This window comes from Zingiber officinale, chromosome 2A (genome assembly GCF_018446385.1).
Source record: "Zingiber officinale cultivar Zhangliang chromosome 2A, Zo_v1.1, whole genome shotgun sequence".
In the NCBI taxonomy this organism is placed as follows: Eukaryota; Viridiplantae; Streptophyta; class Magnoliopsida; order Zingiberales; family Zingiberaceae; genus Zingiber; species Zingiber officinale.
Window position 1 is genome coordinate 150,580,023 of NC_055988.1, and position 17,570 is coordinate 150,597,592.

Below are 17,570 nucleotides of genomic sequence, written 5' to 3' on the forward strand. Positions count from 1 at the left end.
GTGGAGGTCAAAGTCAGGGTAGTCAATGCCAAAGAACCAACGAGCTCACCAAAGGCGGACTGAGCGAAGGTTTACTGCAGTTGCCAATCTAGCATTAAGTGTCCGATCAACGAATGACTAGTCTAAGCAGAATGCCCGTACAACCAAGAGCACTACGACAAAAACATCAGGTGTTGATCACAGAGCGAAGGAACGTCAAGGCGACCGGAGCGCTTGCTTGGTCGGGCAAAAATAATCTACTGAACCAAGTCATTGTGGGGAAACAACAGAGGCCCCCAACCGAGCGGCTCCACTCGGCCAAGCAATGAAACCCCTCTCATATCCATTGATATCCCTTTGGGAGATAATGTCATTGACAACAAGACATGATCAACAGGCGAATCGTACGACGAAATCTTCTACTGTCTTATCAGGGATTTACGTGCTATATTAAGGTATGATGTCAGAACCACTTTTCTGACATGTCCTTTCATAGGATAATTTAGAGAACGTGCCCACGCTTTGATGAGCATATACGTCACCCTCTAGGACACTATATAAAGGGAAGTTCATGCACTGACGGATGTACACATTATTCACTATTCACGTCTGTGCTTACTATTGCTCCACTTCCTTTCATTTTTTCGGTGACTGACTTGAGCGTCGAAAGGTTATCGAGACCCCTTCCCTGGCTCGAGACTAACGTTTCTTGTATTGCAAAATAGAGCGAGATCTACAAGCAATCAATCCAGAAGTCACATCCCCAATGAGCCTTCTTCACGATTTTCGGACAGAATCATACACTCACTTTGTGAAAGCTCTTTGTCAGTCTAATGATCTAGCTTTACTCGTTCACAAGGCTTCGAAGGCATCCCTTCATAACCGAACGATCTAACTTCAGTAGTTCACAATTAGTTCACAACTGTATGCCAAACTGTTATAACAAATGTGGTTGCAAAAAACCACAAGCAAAGCGCCCTCAAACGATCTTCAGCCCGCTCAATGACCGGGTTACTCCATTCTGGTTCCCGATCTTGTGGAGCTCGGACTCTATTGTGTTTATGATCTCTATTCCCTCCGGGTCTGGTTCAGGCACGTCTACATGAAGTGAACCATGCTTGATGAGCGATTCGTTGTTCTTGGACTTCGCTTGTTGCACAATGTAATTGTAGAATTCTTGGTGGAAGGGATGATCGAAGGAGTAGCAGTCATCTGAATCCAAAGAAGAATAGCGAGATGATCTGGAGCCATTCCTTTTACAGAAATGGGGAAGGGAAGCATAGTCCATTATCTGAAACAACCAAAGTTCTTGTAAGTTGGATGGTATAAGTTGAATCTATCAAGGTTGTAAGAAGAGATACCAAGTAAAATTCAAAGTTTTCATGCTATCTAAGTTCTTTATGATACTTCGAGACAGAGATTCTGATGTTTTTTGTGACCATTTAGTAATAACTTCTTGGAGATATGTAACATTGCTTTATGAGAAAATGGTGGGACAAGATTCGACATGTATAATACAAGAGATGAAGTTTAAATAATATCAAAGGGTTAACAAGAAACTTCAGAATTCTGCCAATATTCTCTATATGAGATAATATCTGTTACCATAAATTCACAATTAAAACTTTTGATAACGAGCAATAAGTGAAAGATTTCTTTACCTTCAATAGCTCATCTTTGCCACAACCATCCAATACTTGGACTTTCCTTCGGGTTCTTTCTTGCAGAAGTGGTTTCACAACCTAAGCCAAAAAGGATGAACGAAAATGTTCAATATTATGAGTATGCAGATTGGTTAAAGCTAACAGCAATTTCTGATTACAAGTCAATTTATATACCTTCCAACAAGCTGAAAATATATACGGAGCATTGACAATATAATAAGTCTCCGTCTTCTCTGGATAATTCAAGTCATCGATAGTAGCCATGAGAGATACTAACTGTGATATTAACACAAGAAATGTAAATAAGTATACATTATTAAATCACGTTTGATGTTGATCTTAGAATCTCCACAAGATACATTATTAAAATTATAAACTTGTATGCCAACAGTCAGATAAAGAAGTGGCGATACAAATAAGAAATATGAAGAAAAGTAATAGCAAATAGAAACCTTTAGATTGCTCAAGGATGAAAACTTCAAACCAGTCATGTCCAAAACTTTGAAACAAGTGCCAATGTATCGCCCATGCTTCCTACTTGCAGCAGGCTAAACAACGGTGGAAAAGGCAGCATGAATTGTAGGAGCTGGATGGATGTAAAGCAAGAAATTTATACGTAGAGGTACTTACCAATACTACACGATCTCGGTATTCATTCATCTGAATGTGTGATTGTATGTAATAGTTAACCTATATGGAAGAGGCATACCTTGAATAAGACAAGGAGAATTGAAAACTTAACAAAAAATATATATACGAAGACAGAAATTTGATTAATTAGCAAAACTATCTTTTGAAAAACCATTCCCGCATGTGTCTTTACTCAAAAACAGTAAGCATATGTGCATTCTGGAAAACAAGGAAAACGCAGAAACCTTTCGTGCATCTATTGTACTACCTCCCTTGTCAATTTCGATTGGTACACTAGAAACAAAACTGCAAACCTACATGCTTATTTTGCTTTCTACTTCTCCGTAGTACGTTACTGCAATAGGTTGGTTTTAATTAACAAGATTCAGCTTTTAAAAAAGAGCTAAATTGATGCATGGGTCTGTAGCCCCCTCGTGGCTTTTGCCAACTAATCTTGAAGTGGATTAAATCAGGGTGGTACAAGCTAAAGAGCTACGGGCTTTGCACAAATAAACTCATTATGGATGATTAATTAATATGGACACTACTACTTAAAGGAAGCAAAGCCAGTGTTTATTCATGAGAGTTGTATCCCAAAGATTTAATTGGCTTACGATTAATTTTAAAAGCTTGAGCAGAAATGTGCACAAGCTAAAAACTTATGGTTTAGAACTCCTTTTAAGACACTTTGATGAAAAAGTAGTATGGTAAGGTTTTTCAAAGATGTGTTAGAGTGTTGAACTAAGTCCTAAATTTATCTTCATAATATTGCTTTCCTTTATGATTTTTTGTTTAATTCATTTTCTCATATTCTTGTTCCAGACTCAGTATCCCAGATATTTACATAGTATGAACAATAAAGCTCATGAAAGATTGTACATTAATTGGCCAGACAAAAACAATCAGATTAGCACAATTTTACTGATTTTCACAATATATAAGAGAGAATATGCTTATATGAATGAAACTGTAAATAAATACTGGTACAGTTTCAAATTGCTTAGATACAAAACTAAAATCAGCCACATCACTAATCTAAACAAGATTATTTACACATGCAAAGAAAGAAACTTTTGAAGGATTATCCTCTGTCGTACTTACAGACGCTTTGTCAAATGTAGTGAGACCGGCACCTATTGCAAAGACAGGAACACCCTGTAAAACATGGAAGTGGAGAAAATATTAGTTTACATTAGTAAAATAAGTACCACGATATTGGTGGCATCATATAACCATTGTTTGCAACACTTTGTTCATATATAATTTGAATATCAAGGCTAATACACAGAAGTGGTTCCTTCATATCCGTGCATGCCTGCTGCATTTATAGCTTTTTGAAAGCAAATCATGAAATATAGTGAACTAAGAACACTGAAACAAAGTTCAATATCTTTTTTTCTGGAATGGGGAAGGAATCATAATAGCAGGAGTGACAAAAACAAATCACTTACTAATGATAAAGTAAGACCAGGATATTACATAGAAAACAAACCACATTTGTTTTAGATGTTAACGCTAGCAACAACTAGGATACCCAAGTGCAATCAGGAACAGAAAATACAAGTCTAAATCGTGCCTGCTTTGTATATCCTGACAAGCCCATAAGTTGCGAGTCACGTATCCCTCTGTATAGGTTTGCCGGGGTTATAGGTTTCTGCATTTATACAGGATTATGTGAGAAAGAAATATATATATATACACATACTGAAAAAGTAGTGAGAATTTGCTTTACATTTCTTATGCTTTTTTTGCATGTCACACAGTCATGAAATAAACAAATAGAGAACATATGCCAAAAGTAGTTAGTTTTATTCCTGGTAGCTCAGGGCCTTCAAGGTCAAATGAAAATCGAACAAAGTGGTGATTATTTGTTCTACTTTTGGGACTAAAAGAGATTTCTAAAAATACAGCATATCCAAAATCAAATTGTAATAACCACATTGTACTAGAGTTCCTAACTAAATTATCTTGACCAACAAACTTAGAGCTCAATATGCAAAAAAACAGGGTACAATATCCTATAATAAGAAGCACAATTACTCACACACAATATATCATCAATTTGGTTTTGCATCCTCCAGTTTAAACAGTCCACCAGCTGTCAAAAGGGATAGTATAGGCATCTTAGCAAGAAATACATCTATATACTTTTTTCATGATCAAAATGTTAATGTTCAAACACAATCAACAAATACCATCTTATTTGCTTTAAGCGCATTCCACTCTCTAGCCTTGAGAAAGCGCGCCAAAGTATGTTTTGGGTTCCCTTGGTGCATATTCTGCAAGCAGAACAAGGAAAGATGCTACAATTTTCATCCTCAACTTTAATCTACAATAAGTACACAGTAATATGGTTTGGAAGAAAAATTGTAACTTCCAATAAATATTTTGTTTTGTCGTTCGCTTATATGAATCACACACAATAAGACAGACCGAATAAGATATAGTAAGCAATTAGTTAATCACGTCAAAAGACAAAACATAAGTACAAAAGACCTAAAAACAATGAGGCAGCAAAATATGATTAGTCCTTCAACTAATTTATTTAGTTACCCAATAAATTGTTTATATCCCATAACTTATTCTGTTGAGATAGAGGATTAGAAGCATCAATATGTTTGTGCTAGTTAGAGACAACGTTACATATAGATCCATTCTTCCATTTATACTACATTTCTAGCAACCCTCTAATAACCTGACATAGCAACAGGATTATCCCATTTGCAAACAAGTTAGACAGTTGCAAAACAAATAGGACTGTGTACCAATTTATGAAAAAATATATATATAAAATGTTAAGTTTTCAAATTCAAAGCATTATAATGCAATTTAAAGTAAATGATAAAAATTAATAGAATGATTTGATGGCTCTGTAAGTCATGAACTCGCATCATTCTCTCACGCTCACTATACAAAACCAGTTTTATTTTGCTCCTGAATGATTTGTTGTTAGCAAAAAGTTGAATATGAAACGGAAGGAGGCACTATCAGCAGCGTACCAAGCTTTTACCTTTCTCTTAGATCAGTAATTTTAACAGCGTAGAATCAATTTTCGCATGCAAAATCTGATAGTTTCATTAATAAAATTAGATCGGAAACATCGATCCAAATTAAAGCTGTTAAAGACAAACAAAAAGTCAATTCAACAAAGACTCATGCTTCTAACGCAAAAAACCACACTGTAGCATAAAATAACCAGAACCAGAACCCAAATCCACCAAACACGAAGCAAACAGCACAAACTCCCAACACATCCACGCAAGTTCACAGAGGCCGAACCTGAAATGTATGCTTGAGCTTCGCATCCACTGCAACAAGATCCGCCGACAGTCACTTAACCATAAAAAAAAAAAAAATCCCACGAAATCATAAACAACAACCGATCAAAAACCATACGTTGATCGATGAGGGCGGAGAGCTGCTCCGACGCGTCCTGCGAGGCGATCCCCATTCCTCCGTCGCAGATCCGGAAATTAAGGGAGGACTCAAATTTGGATCTCAGGATTTAAATCTGTACCAGGAGTGCGGCAGCCATGGTCTCGATTCGGAGCGTTGCGACTCTCAGCGGGTAAATCGAGAGAGGCGTGCGCCAGCCGTCGTCGTCCTTCTCGGTTCTCGTTCTCTTCGTCCACTGCCGCCGCCGGCACTTTTATAGCTCCGACTGTTCTACATTTCCAGAGATTCCAATGAGGGTCCCCCGGGACTCGGTAAACGAAATGTGTTTACTATTCAGCAGAGAAGGAGACTATGATTTTTTTATTTAAAAAATGTCTATAAAATATCTAAAAATAATAAAAAAAATACAATTTCTATTTTACTTTTCTAAACTATATTTCTAATATTTTCCTTATTTTTTTTTATCAATCTTTAAATATTTTATTTTGAACGGGGCACGTGTTAATTTTGGAAAATTTTAAAATTGAAAAGAATTCATATGCAGTCATAGACCATGCAGAGTCAAACTGTGTTGCGTCTTTGACTGAAATATTGAATGAATTTTATATGACTTTGATCGTAGAATGGTCCACTGTGAACAGATTGATTCTTCTTTTAACGGGAATTGACCCGAGAGCTAAAGTAAATTTGTGAAATTTTCAAAGGGCTCCTAAATAGTCTGAATCTGAAGAACTAAAATATATTTTATAAATTATTATTAAAAATATTTTAATAATATCATATTTATATATTAATTATATATATATATATATATATATATATTATAATTCATTTATCAAATTATCAATAAAATTTACTAATTTTTAAATTAATGGAAGTAAAGGAACCAAATTCCGATACTAAGAATTTATATAATAATATCTTATATTTTAATCATCTTACCGTTCGGAAAATAAGAAACTTTTAAATCAAGCACGATATATATCTTAAGAATGATCAAAAGAATTGGATGGCCTTAATGCTCTATCATTCAATATTAGCTTTCACATATTAATATTCAATGCATCCAAGTCATAATTTTAAAAAATCTAATTTAAAAGTAATTTTTATAATTTGGATATACGTGATCTCATCATATTTCTCATCCTTTTTCTTAGTTGTATGACATTGAGCTAGTATTTACTATACCTCTTCATATTGCTATAAATACAACGTCATCATGAATAGGATATGAAATAAGTAAGAAAATCATTGTTAAATTTCTTGTAATCTTAGAAATCTATGAGACCTAAAATGAGTTCAATCATACCTATCTAGATCGATCACAGAATCCACAGGATCAAAATCCATTGATAAACCTAGATAGATTCGATTAGACTCATTTCAAGTTATGTGAATTTATAAGGCTGCAAGGAGTTTAGAGTTGCCCTTTATCATGTCTCAGAGGAGTCTCTGCCAGAGGAAAATTCAACAATATCTCCCTTGTACCGGTGACAATCTGAAGCATGAATACATCACAAACAAAATACATCAGTCCACACGGCTGGAATATATATATATATACACACACACACAACCACGCAGTTGTATATTCAGCTCACTCGACTGGAACAAAATAATCACAACCATGCAATTATATATATAACAATCCACACGGCTGTACTAAAAATACAACGGAAAAAACAAAAGGAAAGTCCATACAAACCAAAACAACACAAGGCGTGTCGGCACGACTTAAACACAAATACAACACCAAAACAATAAAATAGTCACCTGGCCAAGGGCGGATCTAGGCGAGGGCTGGAGTGGGTTGAAGCCCTCACCAAGATCTATCGGAGTTAGACGAAGACGGATCCACCACCTTGAGAGGAGAGGGATGTCAGGGTGGCAGCGGGTGTGAAGGGGTCGCCCCAAAGGATGAGGCCGACATCGATTAGCAGGTGGCGACGTAGTAGGCTGTGAGGGTGTTGAGGAGAGGAAGGCAGGCTTCGGAGTAGCTGTTGATGAGGACGGTGAGTCGATCTGGGAAGATCTAGAAGGGATCAGGGGTCATAGGCGTCGAAGTAGGATTCGAAAGAGAAGAGTAGCGGCGAGACACTAGAAAACAACAAAGGAAGGAAGAGGAAAAGCAGCTTCCACCCCATCGAGTTCGTTTGGTTAGTGGCGGCGCATTAAAATTAAAACTTACGTTACCCTTAATTACTCATTAAGGAAATTATAAATTCCACACACAATGTGTCAAATGTTCATCTAGTTGTCATTAAATGGCAATGTGCACACATCTAGACTAGTTTCAACTCATCAAGTTACACGTTAGGCTTTTATATAGCATCTATTTAATTTAGGGTTTATTAAATTAATATAATTAATATTTGTTTATCAAATTTAGCATAACATCAAATTTATCAAATGATCAGTACTTGAGTGTGCAACAACTCATTCGGTCCCGAGTTCGGATTATGTAGGGACATCTTACTGACCTAAGACGGTGGTATTATAATATATTCTTTGTGCTCCTTATTTCCCTACCTATTAGAAAACAAAATAAAACTAGTTAGTTGGATTCATTTCCATTGTTCGCCTCTCTTCTCTCCCCTCCCCGTAACAGAATGGAAGATGAGTGAATGAATGACAGTCTAGTCGTAATCATTAAAAAGGATATTTTTTTCAACAATTGAAATATTACAGTATTTTCAAAAGATGAAAAATCAAGATGCAATTACCTCAATTTTTGTATCCGATGACCACCTAATATGTCACCAAATGTTAACCAATACTTTAATAAGCAATAGTTTAATAGTAATTTTGTAATTTATTAATTTAGCATTTTTATCCTTTTATGATGTCCAATTAAATTTTTATTATTAAATATATTTATTGTTGTAAAATAAATTTTGTTAGCCCTCGTTAAAAATTATCTCTGGATCCACCCCTGCACATGGCTAAACACCAATACAAAGTTAAATCAATAAAGAATATATAAAAAGAAATCAAGAACGAGGTAAACCATCTTTTGATGTGACATGGGACCAACAGACAGGATACTCCAGACGACACGACATATCTATGTACTAACCTGAAAACAATAGGAAAAATAAGGAGTAGTGAGTTCAACAACTCAGCGGATATCAAGCAGACATGCATAGTAAAATATAACTACCAGTAATAATCATGGAGTACAGTCTCCTGACTAATAACAAGAAATGTAAAACTAAATAACAGAAGAAACTGTACTCACCAGAACTTCCTATCCGAACATAAGGGTGTGAAGCTCACCAACAGATGCAAGGTCATCAGACCAAATACATAATATATCCTGTATGCATGTCAAACATATGCATCCACAAAAATGCAACATTCAAAATGCAACAATCACAAGCAATAGATGTAATTCATGCATATGATGCAAAATGTCCTGGTCACCCCTGACGCTAGTCAGCCATCTCACACGCGATGGTGAGACCGAGTTGGTAGGGCTATGACAACTGTGCACTCTGCTATCACTACTCCTGAGTGACCGAGTGGACAGGATGATGTTAGAGTATACCTATTCTCCTACCCCAAACAGAGTGAGGGAGTTCAATGATCTCATCTTCTTGAGTCATAGTCCAGAGGAGGGATCCCTGTCCTACTACCACGTTGCATCACCACTACTCATGAGCGGACCAGCGGAGCCCTTGATAGAGCAACCTGCTGCAACACACCATGCCTGATATACCACTAACCCATGAGTGGTTGTGTGTGCAGGTCCATGTAACTGGCGATGTGCTCAACAATAATGAAGCCGACAATCGCTCAGCATGCAATCATGCAAGATGGTGCATGTCATTATAAGCATGGAAATCTTGAACATACCCACCTCCATAAAGTATGTACCAAAAGGTAAATAGATCCAACAAAATGATCTAGGTACACCTGATAGGTATGACAAATAACTAGTCCTGTACACAATAAGACATGGTAGGTCACTATCTCTATGAACATAAATACACATGATAATAATCAAGAGGGTATAAGCATGGATGTATAGCAGACAACGAATAAAGCATGCTACAGGTATCAAGTAAAGACCTGACCTACCAATGCAGATATAGACATAATCATTACCACTCATTATAATCTACTACGCATATCAAATGGCAGTATCAAAAAGATAAGTCAAGGTACCCGTCTCAAAACGAATATCGTATCAGATAGATCCCACATCGAGACTCTCGTCTCGAATCAAAGTCCTGCAAATCAAACGTATAATTTGGCTACTCTAATATGTATCCAGTAGCTAAATCAAATTTCTATTAAACCAAGAAATCCTAATTCATTCATTAATCTCGGTTAACTAAGTAAATCGGATCTAACCCAAACATATTTTAACCTCAATTATCAAGACAACCACTTGGATCAATCATACGTAATCTTTCCTAGCTTCACTTACAGGTGTACACTACAGCAAGAAACAAATTCTCTACACCTTACCTCAATACAAAGTCATCCCTGATGACCCACGGCAAGGATGAGCAGCTACCAGAAATTGCTTACCGGAGAAGGTTGCTGCCAGAGGTTACAACCGAAGTAAAGTTAGGTGAAGCTTCTGCCCTTATGTCAAGTACCACAAATCAATACTCACTGGAAGAAATTCAACAGGGTCATAGTGTTATAGGTTGGGTCTGCATCCCATATGCAGATCTGATGATTACCATGGTTGGCAATTGACCGAAAGGAAGAATAGAAACAGAAAAGCATAGCGTACCTTCCTATGGCCGAAAGAGAGGTGACCGATGATTGAGTTGGGCTCAGACGGAGACAGAGACGACTGTGGATCCAAAACTAGGTCACGACCGAAGGAAAGATGAAAACTTGTAACCAGAAAGGGGTCAACGACAACACCTATGCTCCGGCGTCGGCCCACAGCAGCCAATAGTGAAGAGGAACGACTAGGGCACGAGACCAACCGTCGATCGACATTGGCGACGCATCGGGGGAGAAGATGGTAATCGGCTTCTAGCGATCGATGTCGGGTCGTGACGGTCGACTTCTGGCTGCGATGACTGATTGTGGGCCTGTGGTGGTCGGCAGCTACGCACAGGGAGATTGGAAGGGGGGTCAGCGTGAGGTGGAGAAGGATGGAAGGGCGACGACGCAAGGGAGAGGGATAGGTTTTGTACTCGTGGGAGAAGAGGAAATGAGGGTGGCGCCGTCGGGTTGGGGGAAGGAGATCGGGTTTCAGGGAAGATGAAGAGGGCTGGCGTAGAGAGGGGAGGAGGCGTCGGGAGAAAAGGGTTCGGCGATGTGGATTTAGGCACGGGGAGAAAAGAAAGAAAAGAAATAAAATGTTATAAACTTAGGTATTTTAATTAGACCCTAGGTTAAATTCCTCTATCAACTCTCATCTTTGGATATTCCAAACAGACTTTTCCCAAGCCTATAAATTCATCCCTGCAACATACATCATACGAGCTCCGATCAAATCCCAGAAAATTTATAAAAATTCTTAAAAATTCCAATAAGATTATTTTTTCAAATAACCTTATTATTTAATTATTATTTGGGTACCGTATTTTACACCCTTCATTACTTATTTCAGTCTCTCTGAAGTGTTATAATGTTATGCTAACTTTCAACTAGAATGTGGTCTTGGTCTTCGAGAAATCAGGCTCACATTGGGCATGATCTGAATCAGACCAGGGCTGTGGCAGTGCTGATTCAAATCCTCCGGGCCTGGTCTGATTTAGATTGGACCCAACATGAGTTTATTTTCTTGGAAACTATGATCACATTCTAGTTGAAAGTTTGCATAATATTAAATCACCTTCAGAGAGGCTAAAATAAGTAATGAAAGGTACCGTTGGACTCTTGTAGTCTCAGAAACCTAAAATGAGTCCAATCAAAGTTGCCTAGGTCTATCAGTGAGTTTTATTGATGTACCTAGATAGGTCCGATTAGACCTATTTCACGTCTTGTGGGTTTTTGAGATTGCAAAGAGTCAAATGGTGTCTTTCCTTATTTATTTCAGCTTTTTCAGAGGTGCTATAATGTTATGCCAACTTGCAGTGATAAAGGGAGCCCACTAAATGTGAGTCAAATGACGAAGGTAGTAGTCGACGTGGAGGTCAAAGTCAAGGAAGTCAACGCCAGAGGGGCCTAGCAGATCTCTCATGTAGTGGGTGATCGGGCATGTATTGCCCGACTAGCAAACGACCGATCCAAGAAAAGTTCCCGTTTAGCCAAGATCATTAGACGGTCGTCATAAAGTGGAGGAGCGTGCAGATGACTGGAGCATTAGCCCGGTTGGGCGGAAACAAACCATCGAGACATGTTGTCATGCGGAGGAGCAGCCAAGCCCATCTGAGCGAAGGAGTACTTAACCGAGTGGCTATCCCACTCAGCCTAGTAGATGGATCACTGACATATCCTTCTAGGAGATAGCGCTGCTGACATAAGACATGGTTAACAGGCGGATCATACGATGGAAACTTCTACTATCTTATCAGGGATATGCATGCCCTGTTAAGGTATGGTGTCAGAGGCACTTTCCTTGTCAGAGTGTATACTAAAAGTCTAGCTTTTGTATAAACATATAAGAATCACATTGGTCAAATGTCTACATTTATATGCTAAGTGTAGTTGTTCAATTAATTTATATTGTAGATAACATGTTGTGTGGTGTCGCACACAGAAGATCATGTTATCAGTTCCTTATAAATTATAAACAGTAGTTCACGACTAAGATGGATAGGAACAAATTATTGGAATAGTCGTAGTGTAATTTGATATTAGCTTATCTTGACTATAAAATTGCACTAGCACACTCTGAGTGTATTGAGCAGGACCATTTAAGATAAGTTCTTTTTATACTGACTGCATAAAAGAACAAGACCTTTGTTATTATGGAAGTGTGTGCTCTTAATCATGATATAATAACAAGCACATATACTCAATGTTCATTTCTTTAATTTATCAAAGGGTGTGATTTAGTTCGATAAATCAATAGACCCGATAAGTTGGGGAATGATATTATTTATATGGTGTGTTGTTGATTATAGAATGAAACTGTGTCCTAGTAATCTAGGTTGATAATGCTCCTAAGAGGAGCTCATAAGGATTGTCATGTAAACCCTGCAGGTGGACTTAGTCCGATATGACGATAAGGTTGAGTGGTACTACTCTTGGAGCTAGATATTAATTAAGTGAGTTGTCAGTAACTCATTTAATTAGTGGACAGTCTATATCTTAAACACAGGGAGACTAACACACTCATGATAAGAAGGAGCCCATATAGTAATATGAGATTGGTGAGGTAATTTAATAATAACTCTTTAGTGGAATGGGATATTATTGATGAACTCGAGTTGGGTGTTCGGGGCGAACACGGGAAGCTCAAGTTCATCGGGAGACCAAAACCAATTCCTCCTCTCGGTCCCTGTCATAGCCTCTTATTTATAAAGTATTATATCCACCTATACCCACCTTCTTACCCACCTTAAGGTGGCCGGCCAAGCCTAGCTTAGAGCCCAAGCTAGGGTCGGCCAAACCAAGGTGAGTTGGTTTCAAGAGGTGGTCGGCCCTAGCTTGAACCCAAGCTTAGGTGGCCGGCCACAACACAATAAAAGGATTTTAATTTTTAAAATCTTTTCTTATATGGAAGCCATGGTTTTAAAAGAGAGTTTAAAATTTAAATCTTTCTTTTTATAGCTTTCTACAAAGGATTAAGAGAAAGGTTTGATATCTTTCCTTATTTGTAGTTAAAAGGAAGATTTTAATTTTTTTTTATAAAACTTTCCTTTTTTGTAACCATCCTCATGATTTTAAAAGAGAGTTTTAAAATTATAAATCTTTTCTTTTATGGTTTTCTACAAAAGATTAAGAGAAAGATTTGTTATCTTTCCTTATTTATAGTTAAAATGAAAATTTTAATTTTAGAGAAAACTTTCCTTTTTGTAATCATCCACATGTTTTAATATAGAGATTTTAATTTATAAAAGTTTCCTTTTATAACCAACCATGAAGGGAATTTTTAAAAGAGAAATTTTATTTTAAAAATTTCTGGAAACAAATTAGGAAGTTTTAATTTTGTGTTTAAAACTTTCCTTATTTGGAGGAGATTGTAGGGGTCGGCCATTAGAAGTTTGATAAGGAAATTTTAAATAAATTTTCCTTCTTAAACATTGACAAGAAATATAAGGAAATTTTATTTATAAACTTTCCTTATTTGTCAAAGACCAAGGAATATAAAAGAGAGGGTAGAGGTACCTCACCTCATAACATATAATCTAGTATTCCTCTCTTTTATTCCTTGGTGGTGTGGCCGGTCCTCTCATCCTTCATCTTCTCCTATTCTTCTTCCTTGGTGGCCGGCGGCATCTCATCTCAAGGAGCTTGGTGGTGGCTGGGTCTTGTTAGAGGAAGAAGGAGAGATAGGAGACTTTGTTTCTAGCATCCCTTGGAGCTTGGTGGTGGTGGCCGAACCTCATATTCTCCTGGAGTTCTTGTGGTGGTCGAAACTTGCTGGAGAAGAAGAAAGCTTGGGTGGATTCTCGTCTCGGTAGATCGTCACTCACATGACGTCCGAGATAAGAAGAGGAATAGGACAAAAGATCATGAGGTCTATAAGCTATAAAAGGTATAACTAGTTATTAGTTTCCGCATCATAACTAGTTCATCCTTTTATTTAGATCTTGAAATACCAAACATAAGAGGCTAATGAATCTAGGTAATCGAATTTATGTTTTTAATTTTGTGTTTCTTTTGTTTTTCGAATTTGTGATTCAATTGTTCTTTTTGGTTAAACCTAGGGTTACTATAAGGAAATTAAATATTAAATTTCATTGAAAGGCTTTGTCTAGGAAGTAGTGGATGCTCCTATATCCAAGAAGGCCTAGTGTCTCACCATGTTTAACCTGGAAGCCGATCTCTGAAATTAATATTTAATTGAATTTGTAACATAGGTGGATTTGGATCAATAATGTTAAGCATCGTTTGCGATCCAAGTCTAAATCACTAAGAACAGATAAGTTGAATTTAGAATCAATAATGTTAAGTTCCGTTTGCGATTCCAAATTTAATTTCTAAAGAACACAATAGGTTGTTAGGAATGGTTCAGGACTTGTACAAAATTTTTGTATAGGAGAACTGGTAAGATACTCAGAGTAGCAACCAACAATTTCCTGACAGGTCCTTTCATAGGATAAATGGGAGAACGTGCCTACGATCAATTGGAGAACATGCCCATGATCAATTGGAGAATGTGCCATACCTTAAGAAGCGTGCACATCGCCTACCAGAGCACTATATAAAGGGTGGTCCATACACTAGCGGAGGTACGCATTATTCACTATTCATGCCTGTGTCTACTGTTGTTTCATCTTTTCCGTCTTTTCGGTGACTGACTTGAGCGTCAGAAGGTCAACGCCGGGGACCCCTTCCCTGGCTCAGTACTGATATTTCTTGTTTTGTAGAGTGGAGTGGAGTCTACATCCGGTCAACGTAGCAACCACATCCCTAACTAGCCATCTTCTTGATTTTTGGACAAGATCATTCAGCTAGAATGTGATCTTGGTCTCTAGGAAATTAACCATGTTGGATCTGATCTAAATTAGACTAAGCCCGTGGTAGTACTAATTTAGATCTTCAGATCTTCCAGGCCTGGTCTAATTCGGATCAGGCCCAACGTGAGTATGATTTCTCAAACACTAGTACCATGCTCTAGTTGAAAGTTAGCATAATATTGTAGCACATTCAGAGAGACTGAAATAAGCAATGGAAGACACGTTGGACTCATTGTAGCCTCAGGAATCCACAAGACTTGAAATAGGTCCAATCAACCTTGTCTAGGTCCAATAGGAGATTTTGGTTAAAACCCACTGATGGACCTAGACAACCCTAATTAGATCTATTTCAAGTCATGTGAGTTTTTGAGACTACAAGGAATTCAATGGTGCAATGCATTGTTTATTTAGACCTCGTAAAAAATGTTACAATATTATGCTAACTTTCAACAAGAATGTGGTCTTGATCTCTAGGAAATCATGCTCATGTTGGACCTTGTCCGAATCAGACTAGACCCGTGATAGTGCTGATTCAGATCCTCTGAGCCTAGTTTGATTCAGATCAGACCCAACATGGGCATGATTTCTTGAAGACTAGGATTACATTTTAGCTAACAGTAAGCATAACATTGTAACACCTCCAGAGATGTCAAAATAAGCAATGGAGGCACCGTTGAACTCCTTACGACCTTAAAAACTCATAAGATTTAAAATGAATCCAATAAGACCTATCTAGATCTATTAGTTGATTTCGATCAAAACTCATTGATTAACCTAGATAGATCTGATAAGACTCATTTTCTGAGATTGCAAGGAGTCTAATAGTGCACTACAAGGAAAATAGGGATTAACAACGAATTTAGTGATGGACGATTAATTTCCGTCGCTAATAGCGACGGACATAAAATACCCTTGCTAATAAAACTAGGTTGTAGTAAAAAAATCCATTTTCCCGTGGGATAGTGACTGCTTTTACACTATCATTATTAGCGACGGATAATTAAATTATCCATCGCTAATAACGATGGATAATTGATTCATCGGTCGCTATTAGCAACGGATAATTAAATTATCCATCGTGAATAGTGTCGGATAATTGACTTATCCATCGCTATTAGCGACTGATAATTAAATAGTCGTTGCTTTATGTTATGTGTATGTGAATATTTTTTCCTTCGGATTCGATTAATAAATAATCCATCACTAATAGCGACGGATATTTAATTTATCTGTCGCTATCGACGACAGATATTTAATTATCTGACGCTATTAGTGACGAATAATTTAAATATTTGTCACTATTAGCGACCGTTTAGTATTCCATCGCTATATGTTATGTGTATGGGAACCTATTTTTCCTTCGGATCCAATTAATGATCCGTCGCTATATTTGGGATATTAGGGCATGACATCCGCCACTCTTCCCTACGCGTAGTGTTTCTCCATCTTCAATTCTCCGGTGATTTCCTACTACTCCAGCGATTTCTTCCTCCTCTGGCTTAAGGTACATTCTCCTCCGACTTTCTCCTCTTCTTGCATCCTCTTGCCGAGCACTGCCACACCGCGGTCATACCCTATAGGCACTGCCAGGCCACGTCCAACAGGCTCTGCCAGGCTGTGGCCACGGCTGGCAACCTCTGCCTAGGCACGGTCGCGGCCGGTAGCCTCTGCCAGGTCGTGATCGCGGCCGGCAGGCTCTGCCTATGCGTAGTGGCGGCCGACAACCTCTGCTAGGTCACAGCTGACAACCTCTGTCGCGGTCGGCAGCCACTTCAGGCCCGGGCACAGGCACGACCAGCAGACCCTGCCAAGTGGTTCCGGAATTTGAAGGACTTTGCTTATCTTTAATGCTACACTTTGTGGTTTTATATCAAGTTTAGACTCTTTCTAATTATTTTTCTCTTGTACAATCCTGTACTAGTTTAGACTCTTGTTGGACTAATTTTTTTGTGTGTGTGTATGTGCATGCTACTTATTTAGATAGTATGTTGCTTATTTAGATAATTATCATATTGTTACTATTTGCATGATTATCCATATTAATATTACTCGCATGAATAACCATGTTCGAAAATATAATTATGCTTAGTTTTACATGATTAACCATGTTGTAAATGTTATTCCCATTAGAATATAATGTATATGAATAAGGCTTTGATGTACAATATGTTAGACAATGAATTTATTAGTCAATAATTTTTTGATAAGGTTGAAGAGTTTGTAAATTTCACTAAGTCTCATCCAGAATGCTTGAATGGTGCTAAGTTAAAGTGTCCATGTAATCAACGCAGATGTAGGAATATGACTTTTTGTGATGAGGATACAGTGAAAACTTATATATATAGGTATGGATTTGTTC

General features: G+C 37.6%; 1 protein-coding gene across 3 annotated transcripts; it reads right to left on the bottom strand.

Annotated features, from left to right (window-relative positions):
* Window positions 1-734: 734 nt before the first annotated feature.
* On the bottom strand, window positions 735-10,979 carry LOC122042677 (phosphatidylinositol/phosphatidylcholine transfer protein SFH9-like). Of its 3 annotated transcripts, XM_042602923.1 has the most exons (16): window positions 10,554-10,975; window positions 10,417-10,479; window positions 10,294-10,333; window positions 10,143-10,217; window positions 6,979-7,167; window positions 5,670-5,934; window positions 5,553-5,581; window positions 4,469-4,552; window positions 4,318-4,371; window positions 3,850-3,927; window positions 3,375-3,428; window positions 2,274-2,333; window positions 2,096-2,191; window positions 1,818-1,919; window positions 1,641-1,721; window positions 735-1,270 (listed from the first exon to the last, which is right to left on the bottom strand). In XM_042602923.1, exons 6-16 carry the CDS (start codon window positions 5,722-5,724, stop codon window positions 959-961), a joined length of 1,005 nt encoding a protein of 334 aa, XP_042458857.1. In that variant the 5' UTR covers window positions 5,725-5,934; window positions 6,979-7,167; window positions 10,143-10,217; window positions 10,294-10,333; window positions 10,417-10,479; window positions 10,554-10,975; the 3' UTR covers window positions 735-958. The 3 variants fall into 3 exon arrangements, with proteins under 3 accessions (XP_042458857.1, XP_042458856.1, XP_042458858.1); XM_042602922.1 differs by lacking the exon at window positions 10,294-10,333 and having other exon boundaries at window positions 10,554-10,979; XM_042602924.1 differs by lacking the exons at window positions 5,553-5,581; window positions 5,670-5,934; window positions 6,979-7,167; window positions 10,294-10,333 and having other exon boundaries at window positions 10,554-10,979.
* Between the last annotated feature and the right edge of the window lie 6,591 nt (window positions 10,980-17,570).

Coding starts and splice junctions, on each gene's coding strand:
- LOC122042677 (XM_042602922.1), bottom strand. CDS start 5,724: ATGGGGATCGCCTCGCAGGACGCGTCGGAGCAGCTCTCCGCCCTCATC. Junction 2,192..2,273: donor ACCGAGATCGTGTAGTATTG/GTAAGTACCTCT, acceptor ACCGTTGTTTAG/CCTGCTGCAAGTAGGAAGCA. Junction 1,271..1,640: donor GCAAAGATGAGCTATTGAAG/GTAAAGAAATCT, acceptor TGGTTGTTTCAG/ATAATGGACTATGCTTCCCT.